At 41.5% G+C, this 18,709-nt stretch overlaps 5 protein-coding genes across 11 annotated transcripts; 3 read left to right on the forward strand and 2 right to left on the reverse strand.

The window, feature by feature from the left end:
• The first annotated feature begins 211 nt into the window (after positions 1-211).
• Positions 212-5,621, forward strand: LOC111594362 (uncharacterized oxidoreductase YjmC). Of its 3 annotated transcripts, none has more exons than XM_030224637.1 (3): positions 212-464; positions 4,353-5,302; positions 5,370-5,621. In XM_030224637.1, exons 1-3 carry the CDS (start codon positions 290-292, stop codon positions 5,526-5,528), a joined length of 1,284 nt encoding a protein of 427 aa, XP_030080497.1. In that variant the 5' UTR covers positions 212-289; the 3' UTR covers positions 5,529-5,621. The 3 variants fall into 3 exon arrangements, with proteins under 3 accessions (XP_030080497.1, XP_023163393.1, XP_023163394.1); XM_023307625.2 differs by lacking the exon at positions 212-464 and adding an exon at positions 1,650-1,912; XM_023307626.2 differs by lacking the exon at positions 212-464 and adding an exon at positions 1,849-1,921.
• Positions 5,622-5,954: 333 nt separating this feature from the next.
• LOC111594361 (uncharacterized protein PFB0765w) lies at positions 5,955-9,203 on the reverse strand. The gene is made up of 3 exons (XM_023307624.2): positions 8,905-9,203; positions 7,352-8,227; positions 5,955-7,295 (listed from the first exon to the last, which is right to left on the reverse strand). Exons 1-3 carry the CDS (start codon positions 9,085-9,087, stop codon positions 6,738-6,740), a joined length of 1,617 nt encoding a protein of 538 aa, XP_023163392.1. The 5' UTR covers positions 9,088-9,203; the 3' UTR covers positions 5,955-6,737.
• Positions 9,204-9,495: 292 nt separating this feature from the next.
• LOC111594360 (putative uncharacterized protein DDB_G0291812) lies at positions 9,496-14,828 on the forward strand. 4 transcript variants are annotated; one of them, XM_023307620.2, is made up of 10 exons: positions 9,496-9,826; positions 10,761-10,875; positions 11,031-11,177; positions 11,242-11,408; positions 11,590-11,970; positions 12,379-12,623; positions 12,680-12,896; positions 13,163-13,645; positions 14,198-14,332; positions 14,397-14,828. In XM_023307620.2, the coding sequence occupies exons 1-10, from the start codon at positions 9,744-9,746 to the stop codon at positions 14,599-14,601; spliced, it is 2,178 nt and encodes a 725-aa protein (XP_023163388.2). In that variant the 5' UTR covers positions 9,496-9,743; the 3' UTR covers positions 14,602-14,828. The 4 variants fall into 4 exon arrangements, with proteins under 4 accessions (XP_023163388.2, XP_023163390.2, XP_023163389.2 ...); XM_023307622.2 differs by lacking the exon at positions 13,163-13,645; XM_023307621.2 differs by lacking the exon at positions 11,590-11,970.
• A 184-nt stretch (positions 14,829-15,012) lies between these two features.
• On the reverse strand, positions 15,013-15,622 carry LOC111594365 (multifunctional methyltransferase subunit TRM112-like protein). The gene is made up of 3 exons (XM_023307628.2): positions 15,457-15,622; positions 15,298-15,399; positions 15,013-15,229 (listed from the first exon to the last, which is right to left on the reverse strand). Exons 1-3 carry the CDS (start codon positions 15,532-15,534, stop codon positions 15,035-15,037), a joined length of 375 nt encoding a protein of 124 aa, XP_023163396.1. The 5' UTR covers positions 15,535-15,622; the 3' UTR covers positions 15,013-15,034.
• An 86-nt stretch (positions 15,623-15,708) lies between these two features.
• LOC111594364 (integrin-linked protein kinase homolog pat-4) lies at positions 15,709-18,165 on the forward strand. 2 transcript variants are annotated; one of them, XM_023307627.2, is made up of 6 exons: positions 15,709-15,802; positions 15,862-15,957; positions 16,253-16,418; positions 16,479-16,880; positions 16,940-17,083; positions 17,139-18,165. In XM_023307627.2, the coding sequence occupies exons 2-6, from the start codon at positions 15,869-15,871 to the stop codon at positions 17,697-17,699; spliced, it is 1,362 nt and encodes a 453-aa protein (XP_023163395.1). In that variant the 5' UTR covers positions 15,709-15,802; positions 15,862-15,868; the 3' UTR covers positions 17,700-18,165. The 2 variants fall into 2 exon arrangements, with proteins under 2 accessions (XP_023163395.1, XP_030078703.1); XM_030222843.1 differs by having other exon boundaries at positions 15,715-15,957.
• Positions 18,166-18,709: the final 544 nt, after the last annotated feature.

Below are 18,709 nucleotides of genomic sequence, written 5' to 3' on the forward strand. Positions count from 1 at the left end.
GAGCAACAACACAAGCAGCAGCAGCAGTAGCAGCAGAGACGCCCGCAGAGACGCTAACGTTGACGTCGACGTCAGCTGTTTTGGTCTCGTTACGTAGTCGCTGATTTTTATCGACTTGTTATTGTTGCTTTACGTGTCTATTTTTTGAGTTTTACGTAGCCTCAACTAGTTTCTGTTTTTGGGTTTTAGTTGTTGTTGCTGCGACGTATTCGTCTTTGTTGGTGTTGTTGTTGCTATTCTTGTTTGTTTTTAGCACTAGAACGTTTTTGTTTTTGCCATATTCGCTGCAATGACATCGTTGACATTGTGCTGCTCGCGTCGTGCGGTCGCTGCCAACGCCTACGTCAGCGCCAATCGGCGGTCTATTCAAACACTTCAAAGGCGCCAACAACAACAGCAACAAGAGCAGCAATGTAGGCGTAACGGCGCAGCTGCAGCGCCTAAAATCAATGCAAATCTGGGCGGTAAGTGGAGAATTTATTATTCTAATTACGCGAGCAATTGTTTATTATCTATGCGCTATGATTTATATGCCTATCTTTAGCTTCCTTCTTCTGACGCTCACGACAGCCAGCTGACAGTCGCGTTAGCTTTTTTTTTTGCATATAATCAGCTGTTCCTTATAGATACTCAGCTCGAAATACTTTCGTTGTTATTCAATGCCACCCACGTGTGATCAATATAATTTTGTTTATTAGTCATAAAACCAGAGAATTTGTATAAAAAACAAATGTTTTTTTTTTTGCAACTCAGCTTAGAGCGAATTTGATCTAGAAGTCTTGTTATTTATTGAGCTGCATAGAAATTTATTTTTAATTAAATATAACTAATCAATTTTTGTATATTTTCAGTTCATGTTGCATGAAATTTTATTAAAAAAAATACTAGGAAATTTATTTTTTAGTTTTAGAATTCACAAAGAGAGTGAATTCCATGGAAAATATATGGAATGTATTTATTATTATTTATTATAATATTAAATGAGAAGTTGAACAATTGTGAAAGCTATTCAAATATTGTTTATTATTTATTATAATTTATGAGCCACAGAAAATTACTTCTAAAATTATTTTTCATACAAATTTTGACAACCACAAGGAATGAAAATTAAAATTATTTTAAATTAAATTTAAATAAAAAAATATATAGATATATATTCTTAAACTGAATAAAAACTTTTATGCAACCTTAACTTAAGCTTAACTAGCTGTTATTATTAACAGTCAGTTGAGATATTTTGGCTGTCAAAATAAATCATTCAAGTCCCAAGTCGTAGTCTTTTAAGTATGTAGATTCACAATATTTCGTCGTCTAAGATTAAGGGTATTCCCTCAGCGCAAGTCCTCAAGTGACAAATTGAACATTTGAATTATGATAGATAATTTGCTACTACTGCCCACAGATCTTATAATAGCTATAATATATAATAGATGTATTTCATAGATATCAAATTCAATTATTCAATTCGAATTGTCGATTCGTCCATTGTTGAGCCAAGCATTGTTCCACTTCGTTTACTTGATTAATGACAATTTGATTGTCTAATTGAAAGCGCATTCAACACTCGCAACACTTTGTGTCCAGCCCCAAAAATACAGCTCGTTTAGCTTCAAGAGTCGAAACGGTTTTTGTATTCACATCAAAATAGGCGCTGACAACTGGCGCACACTGAAGCTCACGCAAATTAATAAGTTTCTATAGATTCTACTTGTACTGTTGTTTGTATTTCTGTTTCTTTGTTCAAATCCAAATTTGCGGTCAAGTAATGAGCTAAGTGCGGACAGTGTTGGCCAACGCGCAGCAATGAAGCCTGGGTCAGTAAACGAGAACTTCTCAAAAGCCAGTGCTGCAAAACACGCACAGAGATGGTGGCTGATAGGATGGCCGCGTCGCTTGTTGCTGTTAAGATTCGGTTTGTAAGGTTATCAGCGAGATGTGTCTATATGTATATATATGGTATATGGTATATATATGGTATATATATATGTGTGTATATACGTATATATGTATGTGCTTGCTTGTTTTGTTTTTATTTGATATTGCTTAAGCTGCCAGACTTTATGGTACTCAGGGCACTTATCAAATTTCGCTTTCATTATCACCTATTTGTACGAAGGGCGGTGGGGGCGTGGCAGTTGTTAAGAGCTTAGCAACACTTGGTGTACTCGATATTTTGTTAAGGCTGTACAATTTCCGTAATAGCGTCATTCCGTAATCAATGAATCGAACACATTTATCAACCCATCCATCAGCTTGTCTCATAATTAATTCATCCCTGGGCTGACAGTGCAGTGTGGGCGCCCTATTCAAATGGATATCAAGTGAAGTTCAAGGTCATTAGCAAATAAACAACTAAAAAAATGCTCGAACAGCCCACACAACACACGAGCAACAGCAACAGACTTGACAAACTCAAAATGAAACTGGAAATACAAACATCCAAACACACATAACACAATTATAAATATTTGAATATATTGGCACATATATATATATTTATATATATATATATATATATATATTTATAGACATACGTGTACGTATGTATGTGTGTGCTTGTTAGTTGTGCTGCGAGCCCCCAGCGAGATAAGTTGCTAGAAGCAATTCCAAGTGACTTCGACTAGGCAACAGAGCAAATACACTCACTTATAGGAATGTATCTAGAGATAAGAGATCGTATCAGGTTTCTTTATAATATAATATACATATAAAGGCTACAGATATGTTATATTTAGGTTTTTGATCAAGCTGAAAAGCTTTTTGCTTGGAAATCATAATTTATAGTATATATTTTTTATTATTATAATAAGTTTAATATTTTTAGTATACAACTTTTTTTTTTAATTTGAGTATGGTTTTTTGGAGTCTTTTCTAATTTTGTATAATTTTTTAGGCTTATTTTTTATATATTAATTTATTTTTATATACTTTTTGAGTATAACTTTTTTATTTATCTATGAATTAAATGATTTTTAAATTAACTTTTATATATATATATATATATATGTTAATGATAAATAAAATTATATTTTATTTCAATTCATTTTTATTTATTTATACATATTATATATATAAGCATATTATATATGATTTGAATTAATTTATTTGTATTTTTAATTTTTAATTGGTTATATTGAATTATATTTTTTTAATAATTCAATTATTTTTACATATTTATTTTTTATTTATACATCAACGTTTTATATTAATTTATTTTTATTTATCAATATTATTTTTTTATATTATTATTTATTTTTTAAATTTTTCTATTAATTATTTTTAATTTAATTTACATATAAATCATTTGCATATCATTTTTTTTAAAAAGGCAATTATTTTTAATATCAAATTGCTTATTATTTTAATGCTATTTATATAGTTTATGATTTGTATAGCTTGTAGATTTTTAAGTTGATAACTCATATTGCTTATAGCTTTTGTCTCGAATTCGAATTTAAATATTTTAAAAATTATTTTAATTTAATAATATATGTCAGTATTTATGTATATAATAAATGTATATAATCTAGTATATATGTATATATATTCCATATATTGTTCGTTTTATGACTGGCTCTAGGTCCGGTTCCAGAAAATGCTGCTAAACGAAGCAGAGTATATATTTTATATATATTATAGGTACAATTTGAAGCAGGTTTTTTCTAGATTGATTTCTTTAGCTCTTTTTCGAACAATTATTCGCTTCTCTCTAACTATATTTATATTGAGTAAGCTGCAACTCAGGATTTTTCGTTATAGACCTATATATCTTATGATATATTATGTTCTATATATGATATGCCCCACCTGATGTTACACATTTCATGACAAATTTGACCAACTTAATCAGAATTTATTAAAAGAAAACAAAGTTCGTGTGGTGCATAAAAACTAGCTGAACATGTACCTATATATCCATGTGTACGTATATCAATAAAGAATACAAGTCGAGGTGCACACATACACTTACTTATCAGCTGATAAGTCTATATATATACTATATGTACACGCCTCTGGCAAATATGATTGTGAGGAATTTCTAGCTTTGCCAAAATACAAAAAGTAAACAACAACAAATTGAAGCTACGATAAAGAGTGAGCTCTCTCCCTACGTACCTACCTCACTCTCCCTCTCCCTCTCCCTCTCTCTGTCTCTCTAGAGATCTTACGTTGTGTTTGTGAGCATTAGACTAATTATCAGACCGGCTGGCTTATGCTGCTTTAGGGTTCCAAATTAGTCGCTTGCTCGTCACGCATCTGGAAGCAACACGTCGTCCGCCTGCTTTCGTCTTTTGACTTTGGACCTAAGTCAAATTCGCAATTTACAATTTGAATTTCTTAATATTTTGTAGTGGCATTTGGCTTATCGCGAAACATGTCGAGCACCTGTCTGAAATTGGTGGAAGTGGAGGAGTCTCGTCGCTTTATGATCGATTGCTTCAAGGCTGTGAATGTGCCCGAGGAGCATGCGAAGGCTCAGGCTGATCTGCTGGTGGCGGCCGATCATCGTGGACACTTTAGTCACGGCATGAACAGGCTGGAGATGTACATCAATGATCTGGCCATCAATTCCACGGATGGTGCCATCACACCAGTGGTGCTGAAGGAGACGCCCGCCACAGCCTGGGTCGATGGACGCAATGGACTGGGCGCTGTCGTTGGCAACTTCTGCATGGACTTGGCCATCAAGAAGGCCAAAAATGTGGGCGTTGGCTGGGTCTGTGCCAAGGGCAGCAATCATTACGGCATGGCCGGCTGGTATGCGCTGAGAGCCATGGAGAGCGGCCTCGTGGGCATGTCCATGACCAATACGTCACCGCTGATGGCGCCCACGGGCGCCAAGGAGGCGGCGCTGGGCACCAACCCGCTGTCGTTGGGCGCCAATGCCTGCGGCAAGGATCACTTCCTGCTGGACATGGCGACCACAGCTGTGGCCGTGGGCAAGATTGAGATACAGAACAGAAAGGGCGCCTCCTTGCCCGATGGCTGGGCCCAGGATCCCGAGGGCAAAGTGACGAACGATGCCAAATTGGCATTCGAAACGGGCTGCCTGTGCCCCCTGGGCGGCACTGAGCTGACCTCTGGCTACAAGGGCTACGGCCTGGGCGCCATGGTGGATATTTTGACCGGCGTTATGTCCGGCGCCAACTACTCCACGCACGTGCGCAAATGGACCCACACGGGCGCCAACACAGCCGCCAATTTGGGTCAAGTTTTCATTGCCGTCGATCCGAACTGCTTTGCACCACAGTTCCAGGAGCGTATGACCGACTTCAATTCCATTCTGCGCAACACCAAGCCGGTAAGAGCTGAAGCTGAAGGAGCTTTGAGTCTTTAGAGTAACTAAATCTCGTTCTGCCCTCCCACAGACCGATCCCAAGAAGCCCGTGCTGCTGGCCGGCGACAAGGAGGAGAAGAACATGAAGGACGTTGACCAGACTGGCGGCATTGAGTATCTGGAGAATCAGCTTAAAACCTGCGCCGCCCTAGCCGAGCGCCTCAAGATTCAGCCCCTGAGATTCAAGTGATTCACCGTTCATATCAACTATATCAATAACTCTTTACATATGCCGTGAATTAAATTTGCTTTTGCATTTCTCTTGACCAAAGGATTTGATTAGTGCCTAAGTTCGAGTAAAGTTAACTTTTTATTATATATATATATACGTATATATAGATATATATATGATACATAGTATGCGATATTATTGATTGATTGAAAGCTGTGTTAAAAACTGCCTAAATTGAATTGAATTTGTCACTCTTAATTCACTTTACTTGAATTCACCTAAATAGGTGAATTTATAAACACCTTAATGCTTATGATATACACGTATCAATAAATTATCTGTAAACTGCCTAAGATTGTATTTTTACTATTATTTCACTTGAATAAGGGTTACCTGCAAACTGGGAGATAATAGTTTTTAGGTATGAATTTCCTTTCCTGCCTTAACTGAATTTCCGCTCTTATTTCACTAACTGAATATTCACTTGAATGAGTGAATTATTGATTTTTCCTACTAATGATATATACCTGACATTATATAAACATACAGCCTGAAAAAGCTAATGTAACACTAAGTTTTACTTGGCTTTCACTTTACTTAAATCCACCTGAATAGGTGAATTGATGATTATTCACATTGAGATACACCTAACATTCTATAGACACATAGCCCAGACATTAAACTAAAAATTTATATATAAGCTGCCTATACTAGATTCCCACTCTTATTTCACCCAGCTACATATTCACTTGAATGAGTGAATTGATAAATAATTAACAGTTATGTTGTAAACATATGTTATGAAGTTATTTTAGCTTTAACTGAATTTCCACTCTTGTTTCACTATACAAACATTCACTTATTCAAGTGAATTGATCATATGCTATATATCTGCCTCTATATAAAACGGAACAAGCTAATAAATTATCTGCTTATACTAAATTTTCATAATATGCTCACTATATCTATATATATTCACTCATACAAGTGAATTCCAATTTCACATATATAAACTAATAATAAACTTAATTTCCACTCATATTTCACTAAATGAATTGATCGTGAAGCAAATCGTTAGCTTCATCACAATACAAAACTAAATCTAATAAGCTCTGCTACCTCAGTTAAGTTTCCACTCGTATTTCACTTGTCTACATGAAACTGCCTATGCTAAACACTATACAATTTGCTCAGATTTTCTTAGATATATCTTTCAGCTATATATGTCTACATTAACTTGTTTCCGTCATGCAGACTGCACCTGCTGCCATACAGGATGTATTTGATGGAGTTCACTGCACTCCGCTGGGAATCTCGGCCGGCTGTGGGCGACTCCCGCTTAATGCGCAGCTTGTGGAAGCGGCATTGGGTGTCGAAGAGCAGCGGCACCTTCTTGATGCAGGGACTAACGAGCATGGCGGAGCGCAGCTCCTCGGCATTGTCAGTCTTGCTCATGGACTTGATGAAGTTGATGTAACTGTCATTCTCTGCGGTCAGCTTGCGCTTCTCCTCCAAGAGCAGCATGTTCTGTGCCTGGGCCATGGCCTGCTGGCGCCAGAAGTTCTTCAGGCTCTTATTCAGCATGACCAGATCGGCCTCGGTCAGGTCCACATGCTTCGTAATGTCAAGCGTTTGCAGCGTGAACTCGTCGGTCACGTCGCCCACATCGATGGGGTCGATTACCTCGCCGCCCACAATGATTTTCTCGGACTCCGTTTGCAGCTTGCGACAGGTGATGGAGAGAGCGAGCAGCAGCTCTCCGCTCTTCACGATCTTCTCGAATTTCTATGGGGCGAAGGTGTTGCATGAGTAGAGTTTGGTATGACGGGTGAAGACTGTACCTTGGTCAACTCATAGCACTCGGTGCTGAGTATGCGCAGCTTCTCGTGCGTCGTTATGCGATCGGCGTGCATGCGATCCTCGATTTTCTTGCGCACATTCGTGAAGTATTCGAACTCCAGGCGCAGATCGTTGATCGTCGCATTGTTCTCCGTCTCGACGCGCAGCATCTCCTGCTGTATCTCGTTCAACATGCCGATGTGCTTGACCTCGTCCTGGTTCAGCTTCTTGGTGTCCTCCACAAACAGCTGCTGGCGCTCAGTCAGCATTCGAATGCGCTCGTATTTGTGCACATCCAGATCGGTGTTTTGCAGTACGTCGACGAACTCGTTCAGCTGGCGCTGCATGTGGCTCATTTTGCGGACCACCTGATCGCGTATGTCGAAGCGACGCTCGATGTTTTTGTTCACATAGTCGTCGCGCTGCTCCTGGTAGATCTGATAGTCCTCCTTGAGCTGGTCGCGCGTGAAGAGATTCGAGGCATGGATGATGTTCTCGCTGTTCGTTTGCATGGCCGCCACCTCCTCGGTGCGCAGATGCACCTCGTCGTAGAACTCCTTGAGCAACGCCTCGGCCTGCTGCTCGTACATGTTCTTGCAGCCCTCGAGCATGGCCTGATAGCATTCGCCGATGTGATCGATCAGCTCCACGGTGCGGCTATAGTTGCGCGCATGCTGCTCGTTCGTATGCGTCAGATCCGCCATCAGCATGTTGATGTGATCATTCTTGCTCTCTATGATGCGCTGGGCGCTCTCGCCCCACTGTATCAACTCAGTGCGCAGGTCTATCAACTTAATTTCCTGAGCTATGGCATTCCATTCCTCCATGCCGCGCAAATCCATGCGCTTGCCTATCTCCAGCTCCATTTGCAGCCCATGCTACAGAGAAAAGCATTCGTGAGCAGAGTTTATAGGAGGGAAACAAGAGAGCGACTGGGAGAGAATGAGAGAGAGGACGAGAGAGGCCAAGAGAGTGCCAGAGAGTGTGAGCGAGAAAGAGAGAAGAAATCAGTACCAGAAAGTACCAGAAAGTGAGAAGAAAAGGAAATGCGAAAGGAAGCAAGCATGAAAGAGGGAGACGGCAAGATAGTGAGAGGCAGATTAAGTGCGATGAAAGGCGAGGAAGAGAGAAGGTGGGGAAGAGTAGGAGAGTGAGGAAATAACAGTTAGGAAATTAGAGCGAGGAAAGGAGAGCGAGGAAAGGAGAGTGAGGAAAGGAGAGTGAGGAAAGGAGAGTAGGAAAAGGAGAGTTGGAAAAGGAGAGTAGAAAAAGGAGAGTAGAAAAAGGAGAGTAGGAAAAGGAGAGTAGGAAAAGGAGAGCAAGACAGAAGCAGAGCGAGAGGGAAGAAGAACGAAAGAGCGTAAGAGTGCGATTGCAAACGAAAGAAAGAGAATGGGAGAAGAACGTAGGGAAAAAGAAACGATAAGAGAAAATGGAAGATAAAGACGGACTGGACAATTCCTGAGACATTATAAAAAATATTCAGAGTTAGAGAAAGACAGGGAGAGAGGGGCAGAGGCAGAGAGACTGAGACATCGACACAAGCTCTACTTACGCGTAAGACCAACTTTTGCTCTTCCATTTTGCGCTTTCGCACGGCTTCTTTGCGCGCCAGCTTCTTTTCAGCTTTGGTTGGCCCTTTGGGCTTCTTATCCTCGGCTTCGATCTCATCCAACGTATCCTGCAGATATGTATTTGTGATACGCGTAATGCGTATTTCCGGCGGTAGCTCCGTCATTTTGTTTGCTTTTCAATAGAAATATGTGGCATAAGAATTTGAAATCAAGTTCGAAGTATTTGCTTGTGCTCTGTCTATGAATGTGCTCAAACGTTTCGTCTACTGAAATTTCACGTGACGGCCAAAGCAAAGCTCAGCAACAGCCGTTACTTTGCGAGCGTTAGCCAACACTGCGCCGCAACTGGAGCTCGGCGCCAAAGTGAAAAGCTCGCTCCCGCGCAGCATCTCGCCGAACGGGCCGTCAGTAGACGTTGAAAGCTGGCCAAGCGCGGTTCGTTCGTTGGAAAAGCAGCGAGGACGACAGCCAGGAGCATAACAACAAATCCAGTCACTAAAGGCACGCCGTGTAGCTGTGTGCGTGTGCGTGCGTGTTTTGTTTTTTTTACCCGGCTGCGCCTTGTAAACAAAAATAACTGTGCTTGTTGTGTCTGTGTGCGAGCGACCGAGCGTGCTAGTGTGTGTGTGTGTGCAACGTTTCGGTGGTGGTTAACAACCCCCAGCAACAGCAACAACAACAACTACTACAAAGCTCGTAGTGGCAAGGGCAAATCCAGCAAAGTTTTCGGGGTTGCAGACAGTTGGCAAACAAGCTGCGAATATCCGTTTAAATAGCCATAAATATTCAACAAAAATAAAATAGAAAATAAAATTCAAAAATGAGCGATGCAGGCGGACCGAATGGCTATCAAAAGCTGCCGCCGGGTTGGGACTGCAAATATGATCAAACGACGGGCAACTGGTAAGCAACAGCAGCAGCAGCAGCAACTGACAATGCATAAAGCAAACGTCATAAATATTTATGCACGCAAAAAGAAAGAGAAATAAAATTGCATTGAAATGCGAGCCGAGTGCTGTACGCGGCAATTTTTCATTGCATGCTTTTAGGCGGCGCCTATTAAAGCTGTGCACGAGTATAGCATGACAGGCGTTGTATAAAACTGATTGCTGTGAACTTATTAAATGTCAAAGGACTGTAAAGTATATTTATAAATATATATATCTATATATTTATAACCATTTTTTATATAAAATTTTGATAGTCAAGCTTATTAACATGTCTACAACTGTCTGCTTGACAGAGAAACTTTTGTACGAATTCCATTGCATACTCTTAGGCAGCGCTTTAAATCGTGCCGCTTTGGTTGTTGTTTTAGCACTGTCTTGACGTGCTATTCATTATGCCAAGCACAACACTTGATGTCAATTGGCCTCATTGGAGCACAAACTGTGTCACTTCCGCCTAATGTAGACTTCACTCCAACTTGCGAGCTACTTGCGCCCCTCTCTCTCTCTCTCACTCCGTTCGCATTTGTTTGCCTTGGCGCTGTGTGCAATTAAGCAGCGACTGTCATACGTTAAATTCAAGTGTGCACTTGTCAGGAGTCTCATGTCATCTCGTCTCGTCTCGTTTCGTTTCGTCTCGCAATCACAGCGCCCCGATTAGCTGTCAAATGCGAGTTGATGCTGCTGCCATTTGGCAGCTACTTGGCACGTGTCACTGTTTAGGTCTCGTCGTACCCTTTACCTGTGCCAGCAGCCCAGCATTGCCCCCAAATGTGTGCCATCATTGAGAAATTCACCACCAGACGGCACCAGAGCCGGCAACCAACCCCCGTGTGCTAGCATTTTATGGCCTTTGATTTGCAGTTTTTGCCACTTTTATGTCGTTGCAGCTATTACATAAACTATCTGACCAAGGCTATGCAGCTGGAGGATCCGCGCGCCGGACGCAGCAGCTACAAACAGTTGCAAAATGAACGCTGCTCCACAGAGTCCATAGCGCTGCAGGTGAGCTCAGTCAGTTGCTTAATCATTTGAGCATGTGCTGGAAAGCTATAAAGTTTTTATAGCATACTTTTAAGCGCGGCATAAAATCTATAAAATTCATGGTACAGTCTTAAGTGTTTTTTGTTAATACTCATTTAAATTTTCCTCATTTGCAGCCTCTGACACAACACTCACATCACAGCTCACCCTTCCATGTGGTGCATCCCAGCAACAATCTAACAGCCGTGCGTGCCTTCCAGGAGCGCGCCTTGCACAATCTATCAACGAGTCCGCTGCTCTCCGCCTCCTCGCGTGGACAACTGGTGGGCGTTAGCTAAGCCTTTAACAAGCAATACTTGCTATAGCTGTGTCTTTTCTCTGCCCTAGGAGCTCTCTTCGCCTCTGCCCCTGCAGCGTGCCCGTCTGCCCTCCAACATGTCGCGCCGCTCCACCATTCAGGAGACCTCGTTCAGCGACACCCAAGCGGTGGTCACCAAGATACAGAACATGTTTCCCACAGCCGATGAGAACCACATACGCCTACTGCTGAAGCGGTAAGACACGATTCGTATATATAGAAGCTATAGCTCATATAGTAATTGCTGGCTAATCTGCATATATATATGTATATCTATGTCTTCTCACACGCTGCCGCTTAATGCACCCACACACGCCCACTCTGTTCCTCTCTCTTTCTCTCTCTCTTTGTCTTACACACCTGCTTACTAACCACAGTTATTATAATCGCGAGGCCGTCGTCATCAGCGCTTTGCAGGTGGAAAAGCATCCCGTTACAATGCCTGGTCCATTTGTGACGCCACCCGCTCAACGTCACCTGTTCCACAGTAATTCCGCTTTCTATATGACACCACCGGCGCGTCGCCTGGACATGGGCGCTAGTCGAGTCACGGTGACCTCACGCACGGCCAGTCCCCTGCCCGGCGGCCGCTTCGGTAGTCTCATGAGCATGCAAAGTGGACACCAGCAAACAGGAGCAGCAACAGCAGCTGGCGCTGGAGTTGGAGTTGGAGTTGGAGTCGTGGCTATGGGTCTGCACGGCTCGCCGCAGTGGCGCAGCTCCCCCAAGCCCCACTCCTCGCCCAAAATGAAATTGAGGTGCGATTTGGCTCGAGATTGGGATGTAATTGCATTAAAAATGCAATTAGCTAATGGCAAATTGAGTGTTTAATGCTAAGAGCCAACTCAATTGAAGCTCCGTTTGTTGACCTTTGCAATTAGCTTGAGGAAAATGCCTAAACAATATTTGATTTAACATTTAGGACTCTTTAAGTTCACTCTTTTGTCCTGATTTTATTTTATTTTGCTTTTATCTATCTCTATTTAGCTTTATTTAGCTTTACTTTAGCTCAAGATTCTATAGATTCTATAGCCCTGCCTGGAGCGCGCGCTCTCTCTCTCTCTTTCTCTCTTTTATGATTGCTTATAAATTTTCTTTTAGTTTTCATATTTTAACAGATATTCTCTATTGTATAATTATACTAATAAGACTCATTCTTCCCTTAGATACATGAAGAACATATTCCCCAAGGCTGATGAGATGCTGCTGCTGGATATCCTGGCCAATGCGGACAACAACGTGCAGTTCGCCTCGGAGAAGCTGATCTCGTTGGGCTATGTCAAACGGGACATGCAGCAGCCGCACAAACCCAACAATCGGCCGCCGCAGCTGGAGTCGGAGCAGCAGGATCAAGCTGTGCAGCATATACCGCTGCGACCCAAGGAATACACAGCCGAGCAGAAGGCAGAGAGTGAGTGGCCTTAGCTAAAGCTTTATTTACCCAACTCACTTCCAATATCCCCTCAGTGGAGTCGCTGCTCAAGCAGAAGTATCCGCACATAGCTGAGCGCATCATTTTGATGGCCTTGGAGTCTGTGAACTATGCGGAGGATCGGGCCACGCAAATCTTGCAAATCGTGCAGGACGAGGATGAGCAGCGCAGCCAAAAGCAAACGCTGAGCACGTCTCAGCCGGCAGCAGCTGAGATGAAGCTAAAGGTGGATCAAGTGGATGCCCTACACAGGTGCGTAGCTGCAAGTCGCCACCAGTTTGCTGTTTCTATAGCTATATAGACACCTATCCAAGCCCTTGGGTCTGTCTGCCTTTGCTGCTGCTGCCGCTTTATTCGTTTTGTTAATCGATTGCCCATTTTCTTTGTAAAACTTTGTTGCTGCCTCAACCACCAACAACAAACAAACAAATAAACACCTTTGCTTGCTTGCTGCCACGCCCCCACCTCAACATCATCATCATCATCACTGACATTGTCATCATCATCACAACGAGCAGCAGCAAGCCACATAAGCAACATCGCCATTTGCCATCCATCAATGTCATCACACCCACCACGGCCACCACACAGATCATCCTGAGCCATGAGCAAACGCCGGAGCAGCTGGCCAACGATTCAGGCTGCCAGTCTGAGTCGAAGGCAGCAGCAACTGCCTTACAGCTGTCAGCTTCCAGCATTTCCAGTGCATCCACGCACTCATATGCCTCGCCGGCTCAATCGCCCACGCGTCCAAGCTATGAGCGCTTAACCACCAAGAGTATGCTAGCGCGTTCCAGCTGCTACAATAACTACAACAGCAACAGCAACAACAATAACAACAATGGCAGCAACAGCAACAACAACAACAACAACGACAACAACAACTACAGCAACAACAGCTATGCCTCGTATAGCACATCGATGGGATCGTCAACTGTTTCGGCCAGCTCCATAGCGAAGGCATTTGAAAGTCGCGCGCGCACCAAAACCGATTCACTGAAGTATGCCTGCCCGTTTAACCGTTTAACCGTTGCCGTTAACTTTGTACAGTTGTGCATGTTTGTTCTTAGCTAGCTTTGCTGCACGTTTATTGATTTAACTTTTGTTCGACTCTCCTCTTTTGTGGGCATGCTAGAATTTATTTACCCTGTACCTAGATGTGTGTATGTGTATGTGCGAGGGTAGTATGAAAAATTTGCGAACTTTAGTTGAAGCTAACAGAACTTTAATTGAATAACTAAGCAAAAATAGAAAAGGATAACTGAATTAATAAATTACAAAATAAAACAGTACAAAAATAAAATATTTATGAAGAAAAATTATAATTTATTTAAAAAATATAATAACAAAAAATATTTAAAAGAAATATATTTATCGAAAAATTAAAATAAATTAATTTTCAAAAGAGCAAAGATAAAAAATGTTAAAAAATTAATATAATTTAAATTTAAATTAATAAGAACTTGTATATAATTTGTTAGCCAATTCGCAAATTTTTCATCTATATAAAAATTGTTACTTCATACTTAGATAACTTCTTTTGTCTCTCACAGACAGCGACAGCTTTCCTCGCAGCTGGACAATGGCCAACATTTGGAGTCGGGTGAATTTCAATCACTGATCGAACGAATGGCTACGCTTGGAGCCAATGCACAGTTGGCCAAGGGAGCTGATGAGCATCTCTTGCTGTAAGTCTCAGTTAAATATACATGTTTAAAATATATTGTTTTAATAATATATTCGATTCAATAGCGCCGACTACGTCACTTGGAATGGACCAAACACAACGCTCTGCCAGAAGCAAACTCCACAAGGCCCAGATGCTGGTCTAATAGGTGGAGAGCGTGGCTACAAAGCAGTTGGCAGAAATGCGGAGCTGTGCAAAGGCGCCAAGAAGGAGCTGAGCAAAGGGAGCATCTATGCACGCAGCAAAGGCGCCAACATCAAATGCAATTAGAATAGGCCTGGCAGAGATCCTTCACGTGCCAAAAAAATTACCAAGGAGCACTCTAACTTGACTTTAACTACAATTTGCTCTCAATGTGTTCCCTATATACATGATACATATTCCATTTATATATAGAGCGATACATAGATCATACATATGTCTTTAGCACGCACTTACCAATTCCATCCACAAATCCAATTGAATATTTTTTGGTGTTCGTATAAAAAACTTTTTGCAGCTTGAAATATACTATAAATCGATATCTAAAAACTAACTTAGAGTGACTTTATTACTGTTAATTTCTTTGTTAAAATTAATATATATTTTTATTTTATTATTTATTTACTTTTTAAATATTATAATTTTGTATTATTTATTACTTTTATTTTTATCATATATTATATATATTTTTTTATTTATATTATTTATTTTTGTATTTGGGCTAAACTTCATCCTCGTTTAGCAGCATATTGGGTATTCCATCGGTTATTGGAAACACGCGTCCCGTTTCAGGGCATTCCAGCTGGCCCTCAAGCACATCGATTTCAAAGAGCAAATGATGCAGTCGCTGCAACAGCTGTTCATCTTCAGCCATATTGTCGGGTTGTGCTGCTGGAATGTCGTCTGCTAGTTCCGCCTAGAAAAGAATGTGCAGCTTAGTTATGGTATTCCAGTCAAGAGATTACTACTGTATTTTTTACTCACCACCTGCGCAGCGCTATAGACCGCTGCCCAGTCTAGTTTAGGCAATAACCGCTCTATAAACACTGGATTGAATTCGCTTTCAATTACATCCTTTTTGTTAATCTGCGCAAAATTTCAAAACTCTTGAAACAATCAATAGAAATAAAAGGCACAACTTACAGTAAGTTTCAAGGGATAACCCACTTTAACGCCCTTGATGGCCATTGAAGTTAGAAAATTATATGTGCTTAGTTTCATTATTTATATTGAATAGTTGTTAGTTATAAAAATTATAGCTTATAATTTAAATAAATACAAAAACGCACGTTTTAAGCATTCACCCGGTAACGTAAACACAACAGCTGTTCTTTCGCCGCTTGCCGGTCACATTGTCTAAGATATCGATAGCAATCGTCTTTCTCCAATATGATATCGCTGCATAAAAAGAATGTGACCAGCCAGCAGCACAATAATAGAACCAGAGCAACAACTGGTGCAATTTTATGCTTTTAAAACGTTTATAAATGTAAATAAAGTGCAAATTGTAATCAAAACATTGTTAAAGTATATAATATACATTTGTAGTGCAAATATGGAGGATATTTTTCACTGGTGCCGCGAGGGCAACTCAATTCAAGTGCGCCTATGGCTGGATGAAACTGAGCATGACATGAATCTGGGGTAAAAGCGAGTTATAAATGTTTGAAATTAGTGCAAATATAACAAACCAACTATAAAATAAGCTGATCTGTGCATAAATTCCAATAAATGCTATATTGGGCAACAATTTAATGATTGGTCGTCAACCAATTGGGACGTGACGTCATGATTTATTCTTGTGTTGTGTAAACAAGTTGCACACATACTATTAAACGAAAATATGTGTGTGTGTAGATAAGTGCGTCACTCTCATGCTCTGCCTTTACCGCTCTTGCTCTCTCTCAATCTCTCTCTCTCTGTATGTTTGTTTTTGTAGCGATGATCACGGCTTTAGTCCGCTGCATTGGGTCGCCAAGGAGGGGCATACGAAGCTCGTGGAGACGTTATTGCAGCGCGGCGCTCGTGTGAATGCCACCAACATGGGCGATGACATTCCTCTACATCTGGCCGCCGCTCACGGACATCGTGAAGTGGTCCAAATGGTGAGTTTTGAAATAATTAATACCCTGTAAATTTCATATTGATTGATTATATTGTTGCAGCTGCTGCGTGAGCGCTCGGATGTGAATGCTGTCAACGAGCATGGAAATACGCCGCTGCATTATGCCTGCTTCTGGGGCTATGACATGATCTGCGAGGATCTATTGAATGCGGGGGCCCTGGTTAGCATTGCCAACAAGGATGGCCACACCGCTGTGGACAAGGCGAAACCCAGTTTGGGCAAGCGCATACAGGATCTGGCCGAAAAGAGCGGACAGGAGCTGAAAGTCATCAGCTTCAAGGAGCAGAGCTGGCTGGGCATGAAGACGCGCTCGCGCGATGCTACTTTATCACGCTTCAAGGGCATCAGCATGGGAGATTTGGACTTGCACACAAAGATCTCGGTGACGCCCTCTGGTGAAACGTGGCGTGGTCGCTGGCAAAAGAACGATGTTGTGGCCAAGGTGTGATAATTAACATTAGTATTAATTATCACCTTAATTCCAATTGTTATATTTTACAGGTTCTTGCACTGCGTCAATGCACCTCGCGCATTTCGCGGGATTTTAATGAGGAGTTTCCCAAGCTGCGCATTTTCTCGCATCCCAATATTTTACCCATTATTGGCGCTTGCAACTCGCCTCCCAATTTGGTGGTAATCAGTCAGGTAGACTTGTAGTAACATATCTTTGGGCCGCATCTAATCCTACTCTCCTTTTCAGTTTATGCCACGTTCGTCGCTTTTCAATTTGCTGCATGGTGCATCGGGCGTTGTCGTGGATACCAGCCAGGCTGTGAGATTCGCCTTGGACATTGCACGTGGCATGGCCTATTTACACTCGCTGGAGCGTATAATACCCACATATTTTCTGAACAGTCATCATGTGATGATCGATGATGATTTGACGGCGCGCATTAATATGGGCGATGCAAAGTTTTCGTTCCAGGAGAAGGGGCGTATCTACCAGCCCGCTTGGATGTCGCCGGAGGCGCTGCAACGTAAGCCAGCCGATCGCAACTGGGAAGCATCCGATATGTGGAGTTTTGCACTAGTTATCTGGGAGCTGACCACACGCGAGGTGCCGTTCGCTGAATGGTCGCCCATGGAGTGTGGCATGAAGATTGCACTGGAAGGATTACGCGTCAAAATTCCGCCAGGTACTTCGTCGCATATGTCGAAGCTCATATCGATCTGTATGAATGAGGATCCGGGCAAGCGGCCCAAGTTCGATATGGTTGTGCCAATTCTGGAGAAGATGAACTCCAGCGCAGTCAAAGCCTAGAGGGAAATACCACGAAATTACAAAGCCAAAATGTGCCTGTTTACAAAAGTGTGTGTAGCTAAAAAGGATAACAAAATGGAGCGAAGTGGAAGTGCTCTCACGATGTGTTTTGCCAACTAATTATAATAACTACTTTTTTGTTAATTTACTCAAAACTTAACTGAATCTAACCGAGTGCCTAAACAATGAACATTTACGCCATTTTGAAAATGTCTACAGGTAAAAAAGCTTTTAAGTTTTCTATTGTGTTCAATGTGTCGCCCATTCTCTCTCTTTCTCTTTCACACTGTGTGCAGCAGTTTGTGTTTCGTCCTGCTCTTGTTTTATGTTCTTATGAATTTTGATGATAATGTTTAGACGGTGCTCGACTCTGTATTTGTTTTAAGTTGAAATACACATACACACAATTAACAGTTAAGCTTCTAAACGTACGTATTTATACAGCATATATATTTGTTACTAATGATTAAACGAAATTTGTGTACCTATAAACGAATTTGATAAATTCTACTTGATTCTCTTTTAAGTTAATAATTTAAAGCTCAGAGCAGCTTTTACCGCTAAAATGCAAAACACAAAAGCTTTCTTTGAGTGTGCGTGTGTGTGGCGGGTAGTCAGCGTGAGCAAAACGGCCCTGACCTGATTTTCATTATGTGCACGCCATTCTGCAGCGCGTGGGCAGCGCAGCAGCAGAGCAATGCAGCGAAAAAGAGAGCGACGGCAAAGATGAGAGCCGGCGTAAACGCGCAGCTGTGAGACCGCACAGTTTTGTGTCTTATGCACATACAAGCGTATGCATAGATAAAATATTAGTATTGAATATTTATAATAATTAATATTAAATATTAATGGGAATTTAATAAATTGCTACTTTTTTTTTGTCTGGCCCTGCAGTTTCGCTGCGATTTTCGCCACTCTCTTTTCGCCGACTTCGCCTTATCGGCTTGGCTGTAGGGCTCTCTGTTTATGTTTTTGCGGCACCGTTATATATTTGAAGTTGCTGCTGTGCC

Source organism: Drosophila hydei, unplaced genomic scaffold, assembly GCF_003285905.1.
Source record: "Drosophila hydei strain 15085-1641.00,03,60 unplaced genomic scaffold, DhydRS2 tig00000001-arrow-pilon, whole genome shotgun sequence".
Lineage (NCBI taxonomy): Eukaryota > Metazoa > Arthropoda > Insecta > Diptera > Drosophilidae > Drosophila > Drosophila hydei.